Source organism: Megalobrama amblycephala, linkage group LG19 (genome assembly GCF_018812025.1).
Source record: "Megalobrama amblycephala isolate DHTTF-2021 linkage group LG19, ASM1881202v1, whole genome shotgun sequence".
NCBI lineage: Eukaryota > Metazoa > Chordata > Actinopteri > Cypriniformes > Xenocyprididae > Megalobrama > Megalobrama amblycephala.
Genome location: NC_063062.1, coordinates 24,749,079 through 24,767,115, shown reverse-complemented (window position 1 = coordinate 24,767,115; position 18,037 = coordinate 24,749,079). Strand labels below are relative to the sequence as shown.

Sequence of the window (18,037 nt, the reverse complement as noted above, 5' to 3'; positions counted from 1 at the left end):
CTTGCATTGTCAATACAAGATCTTGACCAAAAATATATGCACCTCTTGATGGAAATAAATGTTCTGAACTTATTTCTATCAAGAGGTGCATCAGTTTTTGGCCAAGATCTTGTATTGACAACGCAAGAGGTGAGCTCTCTGTAAAGTCTCCTCCAGCACATCCCAAAGACTTACACTGAGGTTAAGGTCAGGACTCAGAGGAGCCAATTCATGTGTGAAAATGATTCTTCATGCTCTCTGAACCGTTCTGTCATAATTTTAACCCTGATGAATACTGGCATTGTCATCCTGGAATATGGTCATGATACATCTTCCGACATGGTTGTTTAAGAAATGAAAAGCTACACATTCCAATCTGTTAGAGTTAAAAGAACTGTTGCCAAATATAAAACATGCTAGAAACATAATCACTCTAATAATGATCCATTCATAGATTAAGTATTTGCCTATTAAAATGCTTTTTTTTTTTTTTTTTTTAAATGGTGGTGGTGATGTTTTTTTTTTTTTTTTTTTTTTTTTTAATGCATTTTCTTTTCAGGAAACTCCACTTCTCTGTGTTTCATGTTCTAACCCTAAAAAAAAAAAAAAAAACCTGATGCCACCTATAACGTTAATTAGTTAGCTAATATTATCTTGCTAGTCTGAAAAAAAAAAATATCCTGCTGGCTGCAGTTACCATTGTCATGGTAACAGTGACTTATCTAATTGAGCAAGCTCTTTTCAAAACTTTGGGTAATGTAAGTTTGAATTTGCTATTAAACATTTATTATAACCATTATTATTATAAACTGCATTTAAATCAAAATGTTTCATGGCTTCTACAGCAGCATATATCATTGCTCAAGAAGTTCAGGCAGGACTGGGATGATTGTTAGAATGTGACCTTTTACTTCCGGAGCCCCACTGATACCTTTCAGTTGTAGTTTTGGGGCTGTGGTTATGTTTAAATTGCTATAAAAATATTTTCTATTGTTTAACGCTTGAAGAAGAGTGCCCAGTCCTGTTCCTGGAGATGTTCCTGCCCGAAAGGTTCAGCGCCAACCCTCCTGTAAACACCTGAACCAGCTAATAAAGACAGATGAATTAGAGCAGGGTTGGATCTCAACTTGGCAGGAAGGTAACTCTCCAAGAACAGGATTGGGCAGTCCTGCCTAAATTTAACATGTTAACCACAATGTATTACAATAATGTGTACAACAGTAACTCTAGTGTCAATGGTATTTATGCCGAAAGTATTTTTACTATGCTAGATTTTTGTCAAAATAATTAGACCACTCAGTAGGGGAAATTGAAAAATATATACATTATAATGTTTGCTAAAATATGTTTGTTTGTTATTGTTTTTTTTAAATTATTTTGTGCAATATAATAAAGAACCTGCTCCAGGAGCTCAAGACGCTCAAGCATCGAGTTGACGAGCTGGAACAAGAGAAGATGCAGTATGAGCAGAAGCTTAAGGTGACACAGGTACTGCCACACAAATATGACTGATAAGTTGTGTGTCCTGTTTGAGGAACAGGCTCAAATTTGAGTTGTTAAGTTGTTCACTGACAATTTTCCAGTGTAGCTCTTTGTACAGTAATTTGTACAGTACTTCCATATATTTAAACTTATGTTCAAAGAACCAATAACATCCAGCATCGTTGACATCAAATGTTGTGTGGCATGTCTTCATGTATCTGTATATGCAAATCAGATCTGCCACAGAATGAGACAAAAGAGTTGCAGCAAATTATCAATTAATAATGACTTAATTTTATCACATATTGATGGTTGCTAAGTACTGAATGGATGTTGATATTGTAACGGTCTTTTTCTGTTTTGGTTTCGTTTTCATTCTGTTCTTGTTAATCCCCCTCATCACTGTGCGATTTCTACATCCACCCCAATGTAACAGATATATAAATATGGTAACACTTTATTTTAATGTGGTAGGTACACATTACACGTAGACCTACTTACTAAAGTAATAACAGTACATTATACATAATTTCCAGTAACTATCCCTAAACCAAACCCTAACTTTAATATAGTAAGTATGTGTATTTAATTAATATTACTCAGTAATTGTGTAATTACATTGAAACAGCATTACCTTAAAATACAGTGTAACCATAAATGTGGGCACTCATTATGGTAATGTGCTGATAGTTGTAAATGACACAAGCAACATTGCAGTTTTAAAGGTGCTCTAAGTGATGTCACACGTTTTTAGGCCAAAACATTTTTTGTCACATACAGCAAACATCTCCTCACTATCCGCTAGCTGCCTGTCCCCTGAACACACTGTAAAAAAATGCGGTCTCTGTAGTCGCCACAAGCTCCGAAAATTGCAATAAATGAACCATGAATCATAATAAACATGCTCCAGCCAATAACCGACAAGAATGATTTTAAATGCGCGTTCATGACTGTTTCAGGAAGCATGGAGGGGAGGGGGAGGAGGAGGAGGAGGAGGGAGGGTCTAGCTAGCCTCTGTTTTGTTTGACAACACTTCGAACGTCAACAGGAAGTTACATCCACCCAGGATCACTTAGAGCACCTTTAATTAATTTAATTGTACATTTTGGTAATATAATGATAGAAATCATTCTTCTCTCTCAGGCAGAGATCATAAGTTTACAGCATCTGTTAAGCTGTAAGAACTCTGAAATAGAGAATCTACAGGCTCAGCTGCTCTCCAGTGCTCCAGTGTCTGTGGACAGTGCAGAAAAAGGTATTTCTTTCTCACCCTGATCTCAAATGCCTGTCCTGGTGCAGTCAAAACTAATGTTCAGGGCAATTTAGCTGTTTGCATTTTTCACAGATGTCCAAAACATCTGTGCATGTTAATTAGCGATAGACCGATAGATTAGCCAATACTTGGCCAATTGAGATATTTGTGTTGGCTAATGTTTTAAAAAAAGATGTTGTCTGACCAATGGCAGGCAGTAAGAGTGTTCAGGGAAACCAGTTTTTCATGCAGTCTCAGCATCCAAATGTAGTTAGATACAGTACTATGTTTGAATAGTAGTGTAAGAGGTATGCCAAAAACAATATTCATTGAGGAAGCAAATAACCCAGATGAACTACTGCTTCTGCCGAGTGTGAGGCTGATGTTATAGGTCACATGACAACGTATGACAAAAGTAGTATGTGCAAATTCATACTTTATAGAACAAACTTTTGTCACACTTTATATTTGGTGTCTCTTTTCCTACTACGTTCTTGCATCAAATTGTGTTCATATTGTATTGTAAAACACTTTTGCTGCTATTGAGGTGGGATATGGGTAAGGTTAGGGGCAGGTTTAGCGGTAGGATTAAGGGTGGATTAAGAGGTAAGCGTATAGTCAACAGTGCAATTACAGATTTAATTAAAGAAATTAATTACATCTGTAATTACTTTCAGGTATTTCTTAAATATAAGTACAATGTAAAAACATGTATGCACACAATAAGTGCATTGTATCAAAAAATGTATTTAAATGTTAGTACATAGTAGTTCAAGACACCTAATTTAAAGTGGGACCCAAACTTATTTATGGCAGAGAGGTAAGTTCTTTATCAAATGCAGTACATTCCCTGACAGGACACGATTATGGGCACAGCTAGTCATTATTCTTTCAATTCCCATTGGTGCTGTTATAGTGGCACAGAAATTATGCCCTTAACCTTTAAATCTGATCTGAATTACACTGGCCATTGGCTGCCCTGCTCTATAGATTTTGTCTTTTAAAAATACCTATCAGTCAATCACTAATATTAACAGCAATTGTTAATAATTGCTGTTTGTGTTTGCTGTGTGTTGTGGTAGCTAATAATGTTTGTTTTTTTTTCTCTTACTATCATTCGCTCACCATTAGAGGAGATATACAGAAGGAGACTCAATACCAAACGTAAGCTTGTTTATATTACACAACCTCACACAAAGTGCTAGAAAGGTAATGCAGAATTCATCTGTGCACATACAACTAATTCCTGCATTTGATTGTGTGAGTTCTCACTTGTCTTACTGTTTTATGTGACCCTATAAACTCATGGCTGTGTGAGTGTCTTGTAAGCTGGTGACTCTAAAATGAAGCTATAACCATTTATTTGCTCCACTTTTTTTACAGTTTTCCCTGGAAAAGTTTAAGACCAGTGTAATTCCCATTTTCCATGACTGTAAACTTTAATTATTTTTAGGGTAGTAGATCGTCAATATTTCAGATCGACTTGCTTGTCTTGCACATTTAGTATTATACAGGGCTGCACCATATTTCACTGTCATGGTATTGTTTTAATGTTTGTCTCTTTCATTTTTTGGTCTCTGTCAACAGATCAAGAGCTACAAAGGTTAAAGACAGGAATGGAATCACTTATTGCTGCCAATAATGAAAAGGTTTATAGAGTTCTTTTTTCATTTTTTTTATTTTTAAATTTTGAATGTTCAAAGAAAAAAAAAAAATCACAAATAATTTTTAAAACTATTTCTTTAATTAAACACTATTTTAAATATTAAATATTTAAACACTAAAGTTCATAATTGTTATGGCCACTAACAGAAATTCCAAAATATAGCTCACTGTATTAAAGGGTTAGTTCACCCAAAAATTAAAATTCTGTCATTAATTACTCACCCTCATGTTGTTCCACACCCATAAGACCTTCGTTCATCTTCAGAACACAAATTAAGATATTTTTGATATAATCCGATGGCTCAGTGAGGCTTGCATTGAGAGCAAGTTAAAATGCCCAGAAAGGTACTAAAGATGTATTTAAAACAGTTCATGTGACTACAGTGGTTCAACCTTAATGTTATGAAGTGACGAGAATACTTTTTGTTCGCCAAAAAACAACAACAAAATAACGACTTTATTCAGCAATATCTAGGGAAGGGCGATTTCAAAACATTGCTTCATGAAGCTTCGAAGCAGTGATTCGGAGCACTGCCAAGGTCATGTGAACCATTGAAATTTCGAAACACTTATGATGTAACGAAGCCTCATTTACTGAAATCACGTGACTTTGGCAGTTTGAGATCGTTTGATACATGCTCCGAACCTCTGATTTGAAACAAAAGATTCATAAAGCTCCGAAGCTTCAGGAAGCAGTGTTTCGAAATTTGTTTCGAATCAGTGGTTCGGAGCGTGTATCAAATGATCTCAAACTTAAATATGTTTTTAGTACCTTTCAGGGCATTTGAAAGTCTAAGTTAACTTGCTCTCAATGCAGACCTCACGAGCCATCAGATTTTAGCAAAAATATCTTAATTTGTGTTCTGAAGATGAATGAAGGTCTTAACGGTGTTGAATGGCATGAGGGTGAGTTTTCATTTTTGGGTGAACTAACCCTTTAATACGCTTTCCTCACCATCTCACCATTTTCACAGGGTGAGCAAGAGTCATTTTGAGCACACTGGGTCCTTTGTTCCTCACACTGCCCTGTGTTTATGGACTGAAGTGTGTAGAATGTCTGTGGAACTGAAGCCAGAACAAGTTTCCCCAGACGTGCCAAATACTTGAACCTACAGGATACCTGTGGCAGAAACTGCCTTGTGTGCCATTTGAACTCAAAATTTATAAGTTTCTGCTCATGCCACAGGCTTTATACCCTTAATAATATGATGCTTAGAAGTAATGTAATTTATTTTTAAATTATTCACTAAATATGTTATGTTTGTTATTAATATGTTATTCAAATTTGTTTCAGGATCGTCGAATAGATGAGCTCACTCTCCTCCTCAGCCAGTTTAAAGAGATGAATGACGTCATGATTTTAGTTCAAGGTAAATTCTTCAAACACGTTTTGTCTTGTTTTATCAGTTTGAGGTCCAACCAAAACCATTTTGAGATAGATTTGGCAGAAAATATTTATAAGGGCATTACATCACTAAAGTGATAGAAAATCTGCATAACAGAGTTTCAGGCTTGACGAAATCATTAAATGAAGTATGATTTGTTTGTAAGTTGGACATGCCTATGAGATTAAAAATGTACAATACACAGGAGTTTAAAAAAAATTATTATATAACTGATATCTTCTAAAGGCACCGGAGATAAATCAGCAGTGAAGAACAGCAGCGTTGATGGAAAGCAGAACGGGACCGTAAATATGAAGACTTTAACACATAAAGCTCACACTGAGGTGTGTAACTGTAGGTTCATGAATACAGGTAGCTGCTGACTCTGTGATACACCACTTCCTGAACAGTTTTTGATTTTTTTTTTTTTCTTTGCCTCTGGTAAAGTTGTCCTTCAGTAGCTCATCTCCTCTATTGCTGTCTTCAGTTTCTTCTCAGAAAGATGCAAACTCCAGGTAAAATAATCTGTGCACTCAAATATCCTAATTTCAAACAGGAAAATGACATGTTACATATAAATAATGTTGCTTTTCTTGTCAAATATAAATAATGTTGCTTTCACACAGGTCCATCAGTATGGAGGACTTTAAAAGCAACTCAGCACAAAAGGTTTGACCAAAGAATCAATTTAAATTATTTACAGTTGTTTAGCTGTTGGCACATAATTATTTATATTTAGTGTGTGTGTGTGTGTGTGTGTGTGTGTGTGTGTGTGTGTGTGTGTGTGTGTGTGTGTGTGTGTTTACACAGAGCTTATACACATCCTAAAATGATGTTGACATGCCAAGGTTCTTTCCAATGATTCACTCTATTTTATTTAGGTTGTGGATGGGAAACTGGTAGAGCCTGTTCTATCAGAGGAGGTACAGAGTTATCAATCTGTCATCATTATATTTACTGAATTATAGTTATCATAATATAAACTAATTGAAGTATAATGCTGATTTCATGATAGGTGACTTCTTGGGATGTATTAAACACATCTGCAGCAGCCAGTATTAACCTTCACTTCACTTCTTACCCATTTTTATAGATTCAACCAGCTGATAACAGACATCAGACACTCCCAGCAGTGTTGAGTCACCCAGAGAATAGAGACAGTAAGACGAGTGACACATCAGACCAGAGGACTACAGAGAACAAAAATGAAGACATCAAACTTAGTATGAGACCCTTTCAATATGCCTTGTCAGGGTTTCAGTAGCTGCTAATGCTTTTATGCCTGGGGGGATTTATCATGTAATAACTTTGTACTTTCCTGTTGAAGATGAAAGAGAACAATTAAGCTTGCATATTGATTATCAGCATAAAATCTGGTCCATATTGGAGCTTGTTCTGGCCAAGAATTTACTTATAACAGTCTATCTAACTGGCATGCAAAGTGACCAACCAGTTTATTAACTTTTTACGCAACATATCAGAGCAGATATTTATATACATATACACACCTTAATATTTACATCTGAAATCATGACCCTGTTGTTATTTCCAGTGGCATGTTTCTATATTTAATTGGAACCAAGTTCTCAATTCCCAGCCCTGCTTCTTTGCGTATGTGTGTGTTTGATCATGTCTTGGCACCCATTTTAGGTATAGCTACCCTCTCGTTTCTGGTAAAGTATTTTTTTCTGTGACTGTATATTTCTAGCTGCTCCTCCACCCCTATTCTGGAGCAAAACCACTTCTACCATAACTAAAACCCTGTGCCTTTGATGGGCTGTAATAAAAGGGTCTCTACCAGAGGCCAGAGCAACTATCATATGGGCCCCACCTGTTCAGGACCCACCCTGTGACTGAAGGCAGGCAAATCACTGCCAGATGCCCAAACATGCTTTGACAGGCAGGGAGAGTGGAAACTGGCCTATGCAAACCTGTGCTGTTAGTCTCTCCTGCTCCATTAGCACAGCTGCTTTCATTTCATTTACAAATCTCTAACAATGAGCTAATAGTACTGAAGACTGAGGAAAAAAAAAAAAAAAATGCAGACAGAGAGTTCTTTGTTGTTAGTGCAATTGCATGTAAATTTACACAAAATCATAGCTACTAAAACACTCTAATAAAGCCAATTCCACAATCAAGAGAGCTCCATCTCATCTTACACTGTTTCTCCCTTTCGCTCTGTTTTGAAATTTTAAAAGCACACTTTGAATGTATTTACAGGTATATTCCTGTCTAGCTATGGACCACACAAGTGGTAAAAATGTTGACAATAATGTTCTTTCGATGGAAGCCTAGCAGGCAGGCATGCAGAACTTCAATTAAACATTTAAAATATTCCATAATTACACTGTTCTAAAAGTACAAACATAACATTAAAACAGTGCATATGCTAACATGAGATTAGAATTACTCTACCTTTTATTTGCAAAAATATTTCCAGTCTTTCAGCACATGCCATTATCATCACTTGTGCAAGATATGCACGAAGATAACAAGGTATGTGATGTAAATATTCATAAATAACTGATATGAAGGAAAAATCCAACATAGATTGTGTCAGTTATGAATAACTAAGCTCATTCCTCTAGAAAAGTAGCCCTACCTCAAAATACCTTTACAGCTTTAATAACTTAAATTAAATGATTTAACAAAATGCTTTAACAAAAACAAAGGCTTCACATTTCTGCTCTTCCCCCTGAATATTTTGAACATTGTACTTCCATTGTAAGTCTATTTTTGTGAACTTTTTTTTTTTTTTTTCAAACTGAAGGACAAGTCAAAATAATATGTGGTAAACAACAACATGCCATGTGTAACAATGGAAAATTTAGAGATGAGGGAGAGCTGGATCCAAGTGCTGATGATTTATAAGAACATACAAAACAACTCAAAAACTCAGAAACCAAGAACCTAATACAAAAGAAATCAGAATAAGAATAAGATTTCGCAGAATAAGATTGTATAATGTACATTCCTAGTCGATCTTATAGGGCTGTGTTTATCTGATATGTTGACTTCCTCTTGATAATTCCTTAATACCAAAATAGCATTCTGTTGCTGCTTTAGGATAATTGCCACTCAGCTATAAAATTTATGTATTTATCCATCCACAGGCATTACAGAGAAAATGAAGGACACAACCACTTCTGATCTTTCTTCAGTGTGTTCTGGAGCCGACTCTGGCCAGCAGTCTCCTGTGTTACAGGAAAACATCAAAAATACCAGCATACGCAAACTTTGGGGAAAGTAAGTAGATTATGACCAGGGGCAATTGTATCGAATTAGATTTGTGCCAAAATATATTGAACAGAACTTTTCAAGAAACTAATGAAAATATAAAGTTAAAAGCTTCCTGTTACGGTACTGCTGGTGTATCAAACACACGACGAGGAAGATAATAGTTAAACAAGTCTTTACTTGATAATCCAACAGGAGAATACAGAATCCAGACAGGAACATACACCAACTTAGAACAAACGAATGATACCAACAATGAACTGAACATAAACAGGAACTTATATACACTGAAGAATTAACTCAAATGACAAACAGCTGTGATGAATGTGATTAGTGTCCATGGTGACTGATTGTGGCGGGAAACTAGGACAAAGGAACACGTGACAGATGAAAACAAACAAACTGAAAGTTCATGTGGTGTGTGGATGTGACACTTCCAGAGTTTTCATTTACGATTCTGAAATATTTGTTTGCGCTCCCTGAGTTTACTTTCGCCATTCTGGCACATTTCTCTTGTGGGGGCGGGGCTAACAGCAGTGCATTCTCATTAGCTACTGAGTTTTTGATTGACAGCTTCTTGACCTGGAAGCAGTGCTCTATTTTATATTATTAATACAGATCAGTGGAATCGCCAGTATGACGTCATCTAGCGACACTTAGCGACCAGTTTTAGCTACTTTCAGCTGAAAGCAGTTGGCAACGCTGCCTGGATGTGAAGACGTCAGTCTGTCGTGTTTACATGTGTGGATGAGAGCGTCTGTAAACGGATTCCAATACGGATTACTACTACTTTTTTTAACATAAGCTTTTCAAGAGCTTTCAGTATTTGTCTGTGTGAGAGAAAATAAATGTCTGTAGAGGTTTAATTGTAGTACATTAAAGTACTGTATATAATACTGAAAAATATTCAGCCAAGAGAGTCTCGTTCCAATGTTGTAATCAAAATTAACAACCCTGGCCAGCATACTATCTGTTGTTACCGGTTGTTGCACTATCATCGTTACAATTAATGGTCACTCAATTCTTAAGAATTCAAACAATATGAAAATTGCAATCATGTGACTTGCTGTCAGATGGTACAGACCTTCAAGGGTATTACATATTCTGCACAAAGTATGTTCTTATTGCCAATTGTTTTTATCATGCTGTAATTTTATTTATTTGAACATTATCATCTAACAATGAAAAGAAATAATCATCAGTTTCAACTGTGACTTTTACAAAACTAGTTGAATGTTTATACTGTAAATGAAAAAATGAATGCAAATAACTTTATTTGTCACTTTTTTAAGATTCTTTATTGTCAATACAGCATATCCAGTATAAAAATGAAAGTCTTGGATGCAATTATGTGGTGACAGTTAAGACCAGAATCCACAAAACACTAACTGCATAGCATACATGTACTGCACAGTATTCTCATAATATACATATATTACTAAACAAAATGCAAAAGTACATAAAATACAAAATATTTGTAAAATTCATAAATATTTTAAATGAAACTCTGGAAGCGCATTTGTAAGTACAGATCAGTGAAAAAAGAGGTGAAAACAGTTAGCAAAACATGCAGTGTATTAAAAACAAAGTAGAACATTTTGCCTGCAATGTATTTATTTATTTATTTATTTTTTTTCAGTTTCACTTTATATTTTCATAAGTTTCTTAAAACCTTACATTCAATATAGTTTGGCACAAATCTAATTCCATACAATTGTAACACACATAATAATAATAATAATAATAATAATAATAATCATCATCATCATAATGAAGCACCTACAATTACCCCCATCGTCCCTGTGTATTTGTGTGTAGCAAAATAAATAAATTAATTAATTAATTAATTAATTCTGAGATCATCCATGCATATGATAATGTGTGTTTGTATTGAGGATGAAGAGGACAGGTGTTCTGGCAGATGACTTGGAGCCCACTCAGTTCAGGAGAGGAGGGTTCAGGGCTACAGCTGGGCCACGGCTAACACGAACCCCTGATTCTGGACACTCATCCCGGTAAAGTTCCCATAATGAATAGCCACTCTAGAGCTACAGTAGACATTGGAGGTACATGATCTCCTTTATATAACAGATAAAGAACTGTTATTGCTCTAATCATGTTATCATCTTGTCTTCATCAGTTCCCACACACCCTTCTCTAAGTGGACGACAGAGCAGGTGTGTGGTTGGCTCGAAGACTGTGGTTTGGGTCAGTATGTCAGTTTGGCCCGGCAGTGGGTGGATAGTGGACAAACCCTGCTATCTGCCACCCCACAGGAGCTTGAGAAGGTTTATTATTATTATTAATATTATTATGTATCATTTTTTTTTAATATTGTAGTTATTCAGCTGTTGAGATCTATGTAGGCCTGTCACTATGGATTATATTAGTACCTGAGTAAAATGCAGATGATTTTGTTTGAAAAATGTTTGCAAGCAAGTGACAAAAACAAATCTTAAATGCTCCCATAATAATATCAGCAAAGCTGTCATAACAAAAATGCTAACAACTTGATGCAACATGATGTAAAATTACCAACCACAGTTTGTTTCTTACATCCCAATAAATTCTATTATCAAACACAAAGATAGACTGGTGTACAAGTCTCATTGAAACAGTACAACAGTTATGATGACTTTTATGCTCTGTTTTAAACAGGAGATTTGTATTAAACATCCTCTGCACAGAAAGAAGCTGCAACTCGCTCTAAGAGCTTTTAGTAACAAGACAATGGAGAAACCATCAGAACTGGATCACATCTGGGTTACACGTATGTACTAATATTAATAAATTAGCTAGATTTGTGTAAATAGTTTAAGAACATGATTAAAATTATTAAGAAATTGTAAACTTCATTTTAAAATAAAGCAATAAGGCATTGTGGTTTACAGTGATTTTAGAACAGCTAAGGGGCGTTGTTAGGCATGATACAATACAAAGCTTCGAACGTTGCTCAGCAAATCATAATCAAGTAACTGGACTATCCTTTTTATAATGCAATTTAAAAGCTGCATTTAAAATGATTTATTTATAATTACATTTTGAATGCATTACTGTGACATTTGGTCTATGTTTTATTTGGACTTTGAGTGGGTTTTTCAGTGTTTCCTGATCTGTTTCCTTTGTTGGCATTTGTTTCCTTGCTTACTCATTGTTACAACATGCACCTGTTTCCTCATTTATGCTCATTAGTCTGCCTTTGTGTATATATGTGTTTGTTTTCATCAACAAAACTGCTTATGATTAGATCCAGGTTTTTTTTTTTTTTAGCTTAACCCATTGCTGATAATTACATTTTTCCCATAGATAAATATTCATATATGCGATTTCATGTGTTTTCTGTTTGGCAGTTCAAATAAGTGCATATGATCTTCCACTTCCAAATTTTCTATAGGTTGGCTTGATGACATTGGTTTACCACAGTACAAAGATCAATTCTACGAAAGCAAGGTTGATGGCCGCATGCTACAGTATTTAACAGTGGTAAGACCAAACTTTCCTTCTATCCCTCCAAGTAAAATGCCATGGAACAGTTCTTTTCCAGATGCACATATTTTAACTGAAAGTGATGTTCTTTTCTCTCAGAACGATCTCTTGTTCCTGAAAGTCACCAGTCAGCTCCATCATCTGAGCATTAAATGTGCCATCCATGTCCTCCACGTCAACAAGTTTAACCCAAACTGCTTGAGGCGCAGGCCAGGGGATGAGGTAAAGACAAATCAAAGATTAAAAATGCAAGCATGGATACAGTAAAAGCTTCGGTTAACTCTTTGTGCTCTAACACTGAAAAACTGTATTTATGTTGTTTTTTTGATGATTATTTTTCTCCAGAATAAGACATCGCCCTCTGAGGTGGTGCAATGGTCCAACCATCGAGTGATGGAGTGGTTGAGGTCAGTGGATTTGGCTGAATATGCTCCAAACCTGAGAGGCAGTGGCGTTCATGGAGGCCTAATTGTGAGTTTACGTTCACTAAAAACACTAAACACTACTTCGCTAAAACACTACTGTTAATGATGCTTAAATATTTCAGTACATTAAGTAGGCCATATGTATCATATGGATAGCAGAATTGTCTGCTCAAAATCTGCTTTAAAATGCTGCAATCTGTACGTTGAGGGTACAGTTTCCATCTGGACAGAAAATGGTTTTCCTTCAAAGACATACATTTTAATCTCAGAATCATTTTTCTTAGGTTTATAGGTTTTAGTTTTATACCATCATGCTGATAAAGTTTCTTTAGCCATTCAACAATCCTGCAGCCTGAACCACTGTAGAGAAACCACCCTTACAAGGGTAACGAGGGGGAGCAGGTGAGGCAAATGAACCAATGACCATGCAGGTAACAAGGGGTGCAGGTCCACGACTAAAGACTGACAGAAGAGCACATAGCACACAGAAACAAACAAAAAGCCATGCACAATAATGCACATGATAAAACAAACAAGAAAGAAGCCATGTGCTTTCACAAACAGAAGATAAGACTGACAGAGGAGTACACAACTGTGACAAGCAGGGCGGGGCGAGAGCCGTGAGGGAACGGTGCGAGGCCGGTGGCGTGATTGCTAAAGAGCGGCACCTGTGCTTGGCACCAGTCTCATATCTCTCACGGAGGAGCTCCGGAAGCATAAAAGGAGGAACGACGACAGTGAAGGACGAGAGAGAAACAGGCCTGGATTTTATGTTATGTTTTATTATGTTTGTGTGGCCGACAGTCGGCCGTGAGGGACTGCCAGCATTTTACATTTGTTTTGTTGTTGTTTATTTTATATTATTAAAGTTGGTAAGTGTTCGCCGGTTCCCGCCTCCTTCTTCCCGTATAAACGAACTGCGTTACATTGGTGCCGAAAGCCAGGAGGAAGGAGGGACATGCTGTCAGAGAGCCCTGGCTGCTGAGGGGGATCGTGGTGCTGAGGAGGTCGGGCAGAGCAGAAGAATGAAGACCGCGGGTGGCTGCCCGAGGTGGTGGTGCTGGAGCAAGCATACAGCAGGCGGTAGTGTGTCTGGGAACTGGACCAAGTTTTTTTTTTCTTTTTTTTTTTTCTTCCTCTCTTCCTTCTCTCGTCTCTGTTGCTCCTTGTGCTTCCGTCTCCTTTTCTCTCATCTCGTTTGTCCTTACACCCAGGTGCTGCGGCCGCCGAGACTGGCCCCCGGGGGGATTAGAGAGCAGTCTCGTGGGTACCCCTTGGCTTGATTGTGTTTTTGGGGCGCAGTTTAACATGTCTTAATTCTTCGTTTTTTAAAAAAGCCGTATTTTTCATATATTTTATCTTTATTCTACACCTCTGTTTCCATTGTCATTCGAACGGCTCGTTTGACTTCCTGCTTCTATGAAGCCACTTCCTCCGAAATATGCAATGTGCTCAGATTGGTTAGCTGGCCCAGTGTATCCAGAGCCAACGTGATTCGCTGAAGTGTCCGGAAAAGCCATGCTCCTTACCATTAGTTGTTACCAGAGCTGTTACATGTGCTTCAGTGGAAATGTAAATAATGGGGTCTATATTGCTGTATCAAATTGAGCCTGAATCTGACCCAGATGAAGAGGGTCAAGCAGAACCTCTGCAATTGTGGCTTTTAAAGGACGTTTATGAATGGTATTTCATTTTGTATTTGTGTCAAAGTGTTTAGATATGCTGTCACTCCTGTTTGTTAGCTTTCAATATACAGTTTTATCCTGATTAATGCTTTACTGTAGCCGAATACATGACTGAGTAGTAGCATTTTTGTAAAGGTAGCGTTTAATTTATAGCATGAACAACTGTTTGTCTATGAACATCGAAGTTTGTTGGCGTTTGTTGGAGAAGTATGCACTAGAATTTAGCTAACTGGCTAGTGAAGCAAAAACGCATTGGTCTTTGTTTACGTCCTTGATGCAACCAAAAAATAGAAACAGAACTATACATTTAAAAGACATGTACAAACAATAAAACGTACTTACAGTTTGGGGGCAATAAACAGCAGCTTCGGCTTTTAAAGTGAGATCTGCTTCTTTCAGTAATAGCCTTTGTGCATTCAGTAATAGCCATCCAGAATTGAACTCATGTAGATTCTGGAAGCTGTCTTCAGCGCCACATCCAGTGTAGAAAATGTCACAGATTATAATGGGTTCTATTATCTTTTGACGCGCCGCTCGCGTCCGGTGTACACAACTCTTCCGCTTCAACATGCTGCACGACATGGCCTCGCCCACTTTGTTGCGTGTTCCCGGGGGCGTGTTTTGCAGGGTTTATGATGTCACCAACCCAGGAAGAAGCTCATTGTAGTCCAAACCGGTCGTTTGTGTAGGCATTAAAATGCCTTAACTTTACAAGACAATATCTCCATTTGTATTGAACTTTCAGCGCTGTAACTTTTCAGATACTGTTTATGCTCAAGCAGCAACATTATACACTAACTAAAGTTAAAAAAGTGAAATCACATTGAACCACCCCTTTAAAGTCTGTTAAACATTCACCGGTTCCCGCCTCCTTTTCCCGTATAAACAAACTGCGTTACAACAACAAACAAACATGACAGAAGCACCTGGCAGACAAACACCCTCATCTGCCATGTGCCCAAACAGAAAATAAGAAACAAGACAGACAGAAGTGCACGGAGCATGGATGTCAGGACCCCAACACCAAAACTGAACCAAGACTAGACCAAAGTGTCAGGATCAAGACATCATGCCCCGAACACTCAAGACACAGATATAAGAGCGCACGGCCCAGAGAACAATCTCTAAGTCGTACGCTCACACAAACACGTCAAAATCCTGTCACCAAACCAAGAACAAGACCAATCACGTTGATCCTAACTTAAGAATATTGGTAACACTTTATTTTACAGTGTAAGGGTCATTTGCCCACTGTGGTTCAAGCTGCAGGGTTGCTGAATATCTGAAGAAACATTATCAGCATGATGGTGTAAAACTCTACATTCCCTGTCTATTACCACCCACTGCTGCTTGTACCAATGACGGAAATAAGCTTAGTTATAATAGCAAAATATGCGTTGCTATAGTGTGACGATATTGTATTGCAATAGGTAGCACTTCAAAGTTAATACCAAATCAAAACTAGTTAGCACATCATTTGTAATTCAAAGGGTTTAATGACAATATCTGATAATGGTTACACTTAGAAAAGTTGTAAAATAGATGTATGAGATGATAAAAACATAATCATACCCAGCATATATGTAGAATGTTACCTGAGAGATAGGAAGAGAGAGAGAGAGAGCGAGAGAGAGAGAGAGAAAGTAAGTAAGAGAGAGAGAGGAAGTGTGGAGAAGTAGACAAAGAAAAGAGGAGGCAATGAAAGAGTGCCCTAAGAAAGGGACCCAGAGGAAGAGAAGAGCCTGAGCAAAGAAGAGCCCAAGAAAAAAGAGACCAGAGCAACAGTTACAATCTTCTTTTATCCCTTCCTTGACATTAAAATAAAGTGTAACCAATATTGATGGTATTCAGTATATTTTTACTTGCAGTTTTGATAATGTTAAACTGATTTGATTTATATTTCTATATTTACTATACTATATATTTACTATATTTTTCTTCTGTGGAACACAAAGAAAAACATTTTAAACAATATTGGACCCTATTGACCATTATTTCAAAATATATTCCTTTGTATTCCACAGAAGAAAAAGTTTTACAGGTTTGGAATTGTATGAGGGTGAGTAAATTATGTTCATGGAATGTATATTTTTGGGTAAAATATGTCTTTAAATTGTGTGTTTTTGCTTATCAGATCCTAGAGCCTCGCTTTCACTCTGAGACCTTGGCCATGCTGCTCAACATCCCTCCTCAGAAGACCCTCCTCAGACGCCACCTCGCCACCAACTTCAGCATGTTGGTGGGGCTCCAGGCCCAACAGGAGAAACAAGAGTTTGCCAACGCCAGTGGGCATACACCCCTTACCACTACTGCCAAAGTTAGGGTAAGATATTACAAAAAAATAATTTAAGTCATCCATTTCATGCAACGCATATGCAGTTGCAAGTTAATCATGTTCATGTTTTTGTTTGTTTTTTGTCATGTATTTATATTAATTTCTCTGTCTTAGCCAAAGAAGCTTGGCTTTACTCACTTCAGACAACTGAGAAAGCTCAGGATGGATGAATCGGCAGATTATATCTGCCCCATGGATACAAGAACCTCACCAGTCCTTAGTGGGACACCAAAGCGGCCTTACGCAAGCTTCAGGGGCATCAGCCCTATCCTGACCAGAGACTCAGAAAGACTTGAGCAGGTTGGGACTAAGAGCTGATTTACTGCTTCTTCAGTTCAACTAATCTTAGCTAAACAATGCCACGCTTACTGCCAGTAACAACATCAAGTGCCATCACTGCAGTAATACCACCTTGATGCTTGAACCTCATCAATAACAAGACAAGAATAGATTCTTCAGTGTATCATCTGGAATCTGGATATACTGGAATAGACTCAGCATGAGCTCCAATAAAAAAGAAAATTAATATAAATTATATATAGGAAATTATTGTTATTATTATTGTTATTATTATTATTATTATTATTATTATTATTATTATTATTATTATTAGTCTTTAGGTAGTTCCAATGCATGAATGAAATATCCTCTTGAAGGCTTAATTTGAGTTTCTTGATTTTATTACTTAACAAATAATGTATACCTATCCCTGGCACAAAAATGAGTTTTTGATCTGTATATATATATTTTTTTTTTTTTAGTGTGTGGAAAACTTCTGCTGATTTGTTTACAAAAAAAATATTTTATGTCCAATAAACTGTTTCTTTCTCTTTCTCTGTCATGATATGAACTGACTCCTGAAAACACTGTAGTTAAACACTTATGCTTCATTGAAAATATGCATTATAAGATAAACCATTAACACTCTCAAATACTGTTCCATCTTTATTTAGTAACTTAACATTAACTAATGAGTAATGCAATATTAGAATTATGTACTGTTTTCTTTCTTAACACTCCCTAATGACTCATAGCAAGAGATAATTTCTGATTGGCTAATTTTTTAAAGGCTGCTCCTCTGACTACTTTTTGATGTTTTCAAAAGT

General features: G+C 36.7%; 1 protein-coding gene across 6 annotated transcripts in view; it reads left to right on the top strand.

Moving 5' to 3' along the window:
* The window catches only part of ppfibp2a (PPFIA binding protein 2a), a 30,899-nt gene extending 13,135 nt beyond the window's left edge, over positions 1–17,764 (top strand). For 4 of the 6 annotated variants that reach the window (XM_048168766.1, XM_048168768.1, XM_048168765.1 and 1 more), the window contains 19 exons: positions 1,375–1,467; positions 2,605–2,716; positions 3,845–3,877; positions 4,301–4,362; positions 5,673–5,748; positions 6,010–6,107; positions 6,211–6,278; positions 6,390–6,432; positions 6,645–6,686; positions 6,857–6,986; positions 8,877–9,009; positions 10,896–11,015; positions 11,141–11,288; positions 11,659–11,770; positions 12,395–12,483; positions 12,586–12,708; positions 12,832–12,957; positions 16,731–16,919; positions 17,046–17,764. In XM_048168766.1, the coding sequence (XP_048024723.1) occupies positions 1,375–1,467; positions 2,605–2,716; positions 3,845–3,877; positions 4,301–4,362; positions 5,673–5,748; positions 6,010–6,107; positions 6,211–6,278; positions 6,390–6,432; positions 6,645–6,686; positions 6,857–6,986; positions 8,877–9,009; positions 10,896–11,015; positions 11,141–11,288; positions 11,659–11,770; positions 12,395–12,483; positions 12,586–12,708; positions 12,832–12,957; positions 16,731–16,919; positions 17,046–17,249 (2,001 nt within the window). In that variant the 3' untranslated portion in view covers positions 17,250–17,764. The remainder of the gene's footprint in view (positions 1–1,374; positions 1,468–2,604; positions 2,717–3,844; positions 3,878–4,300; positions 4,363–5,672; positions 5,749–6,009; positions 6,108–6,210; positions 6,279–6,389; positions 6,433–6,644; positions 6,687–6,856; positions 6,987–8,876; positions 9,010–10,895; positions 11,016–11,140; positions 11,289–11,658; positions 11,771–12,394; positions 12,484–12,585; positions 12,709–12,831; positions 12,958–16,730; positions 16,920–17,045) is intronic. The other 2 variants (XM_048168769.1, XM_048168767.1) reach the window with 1 other exon arrangement.
* Positions 17,765–18,037: the final 273 nt, after the last annotated feature.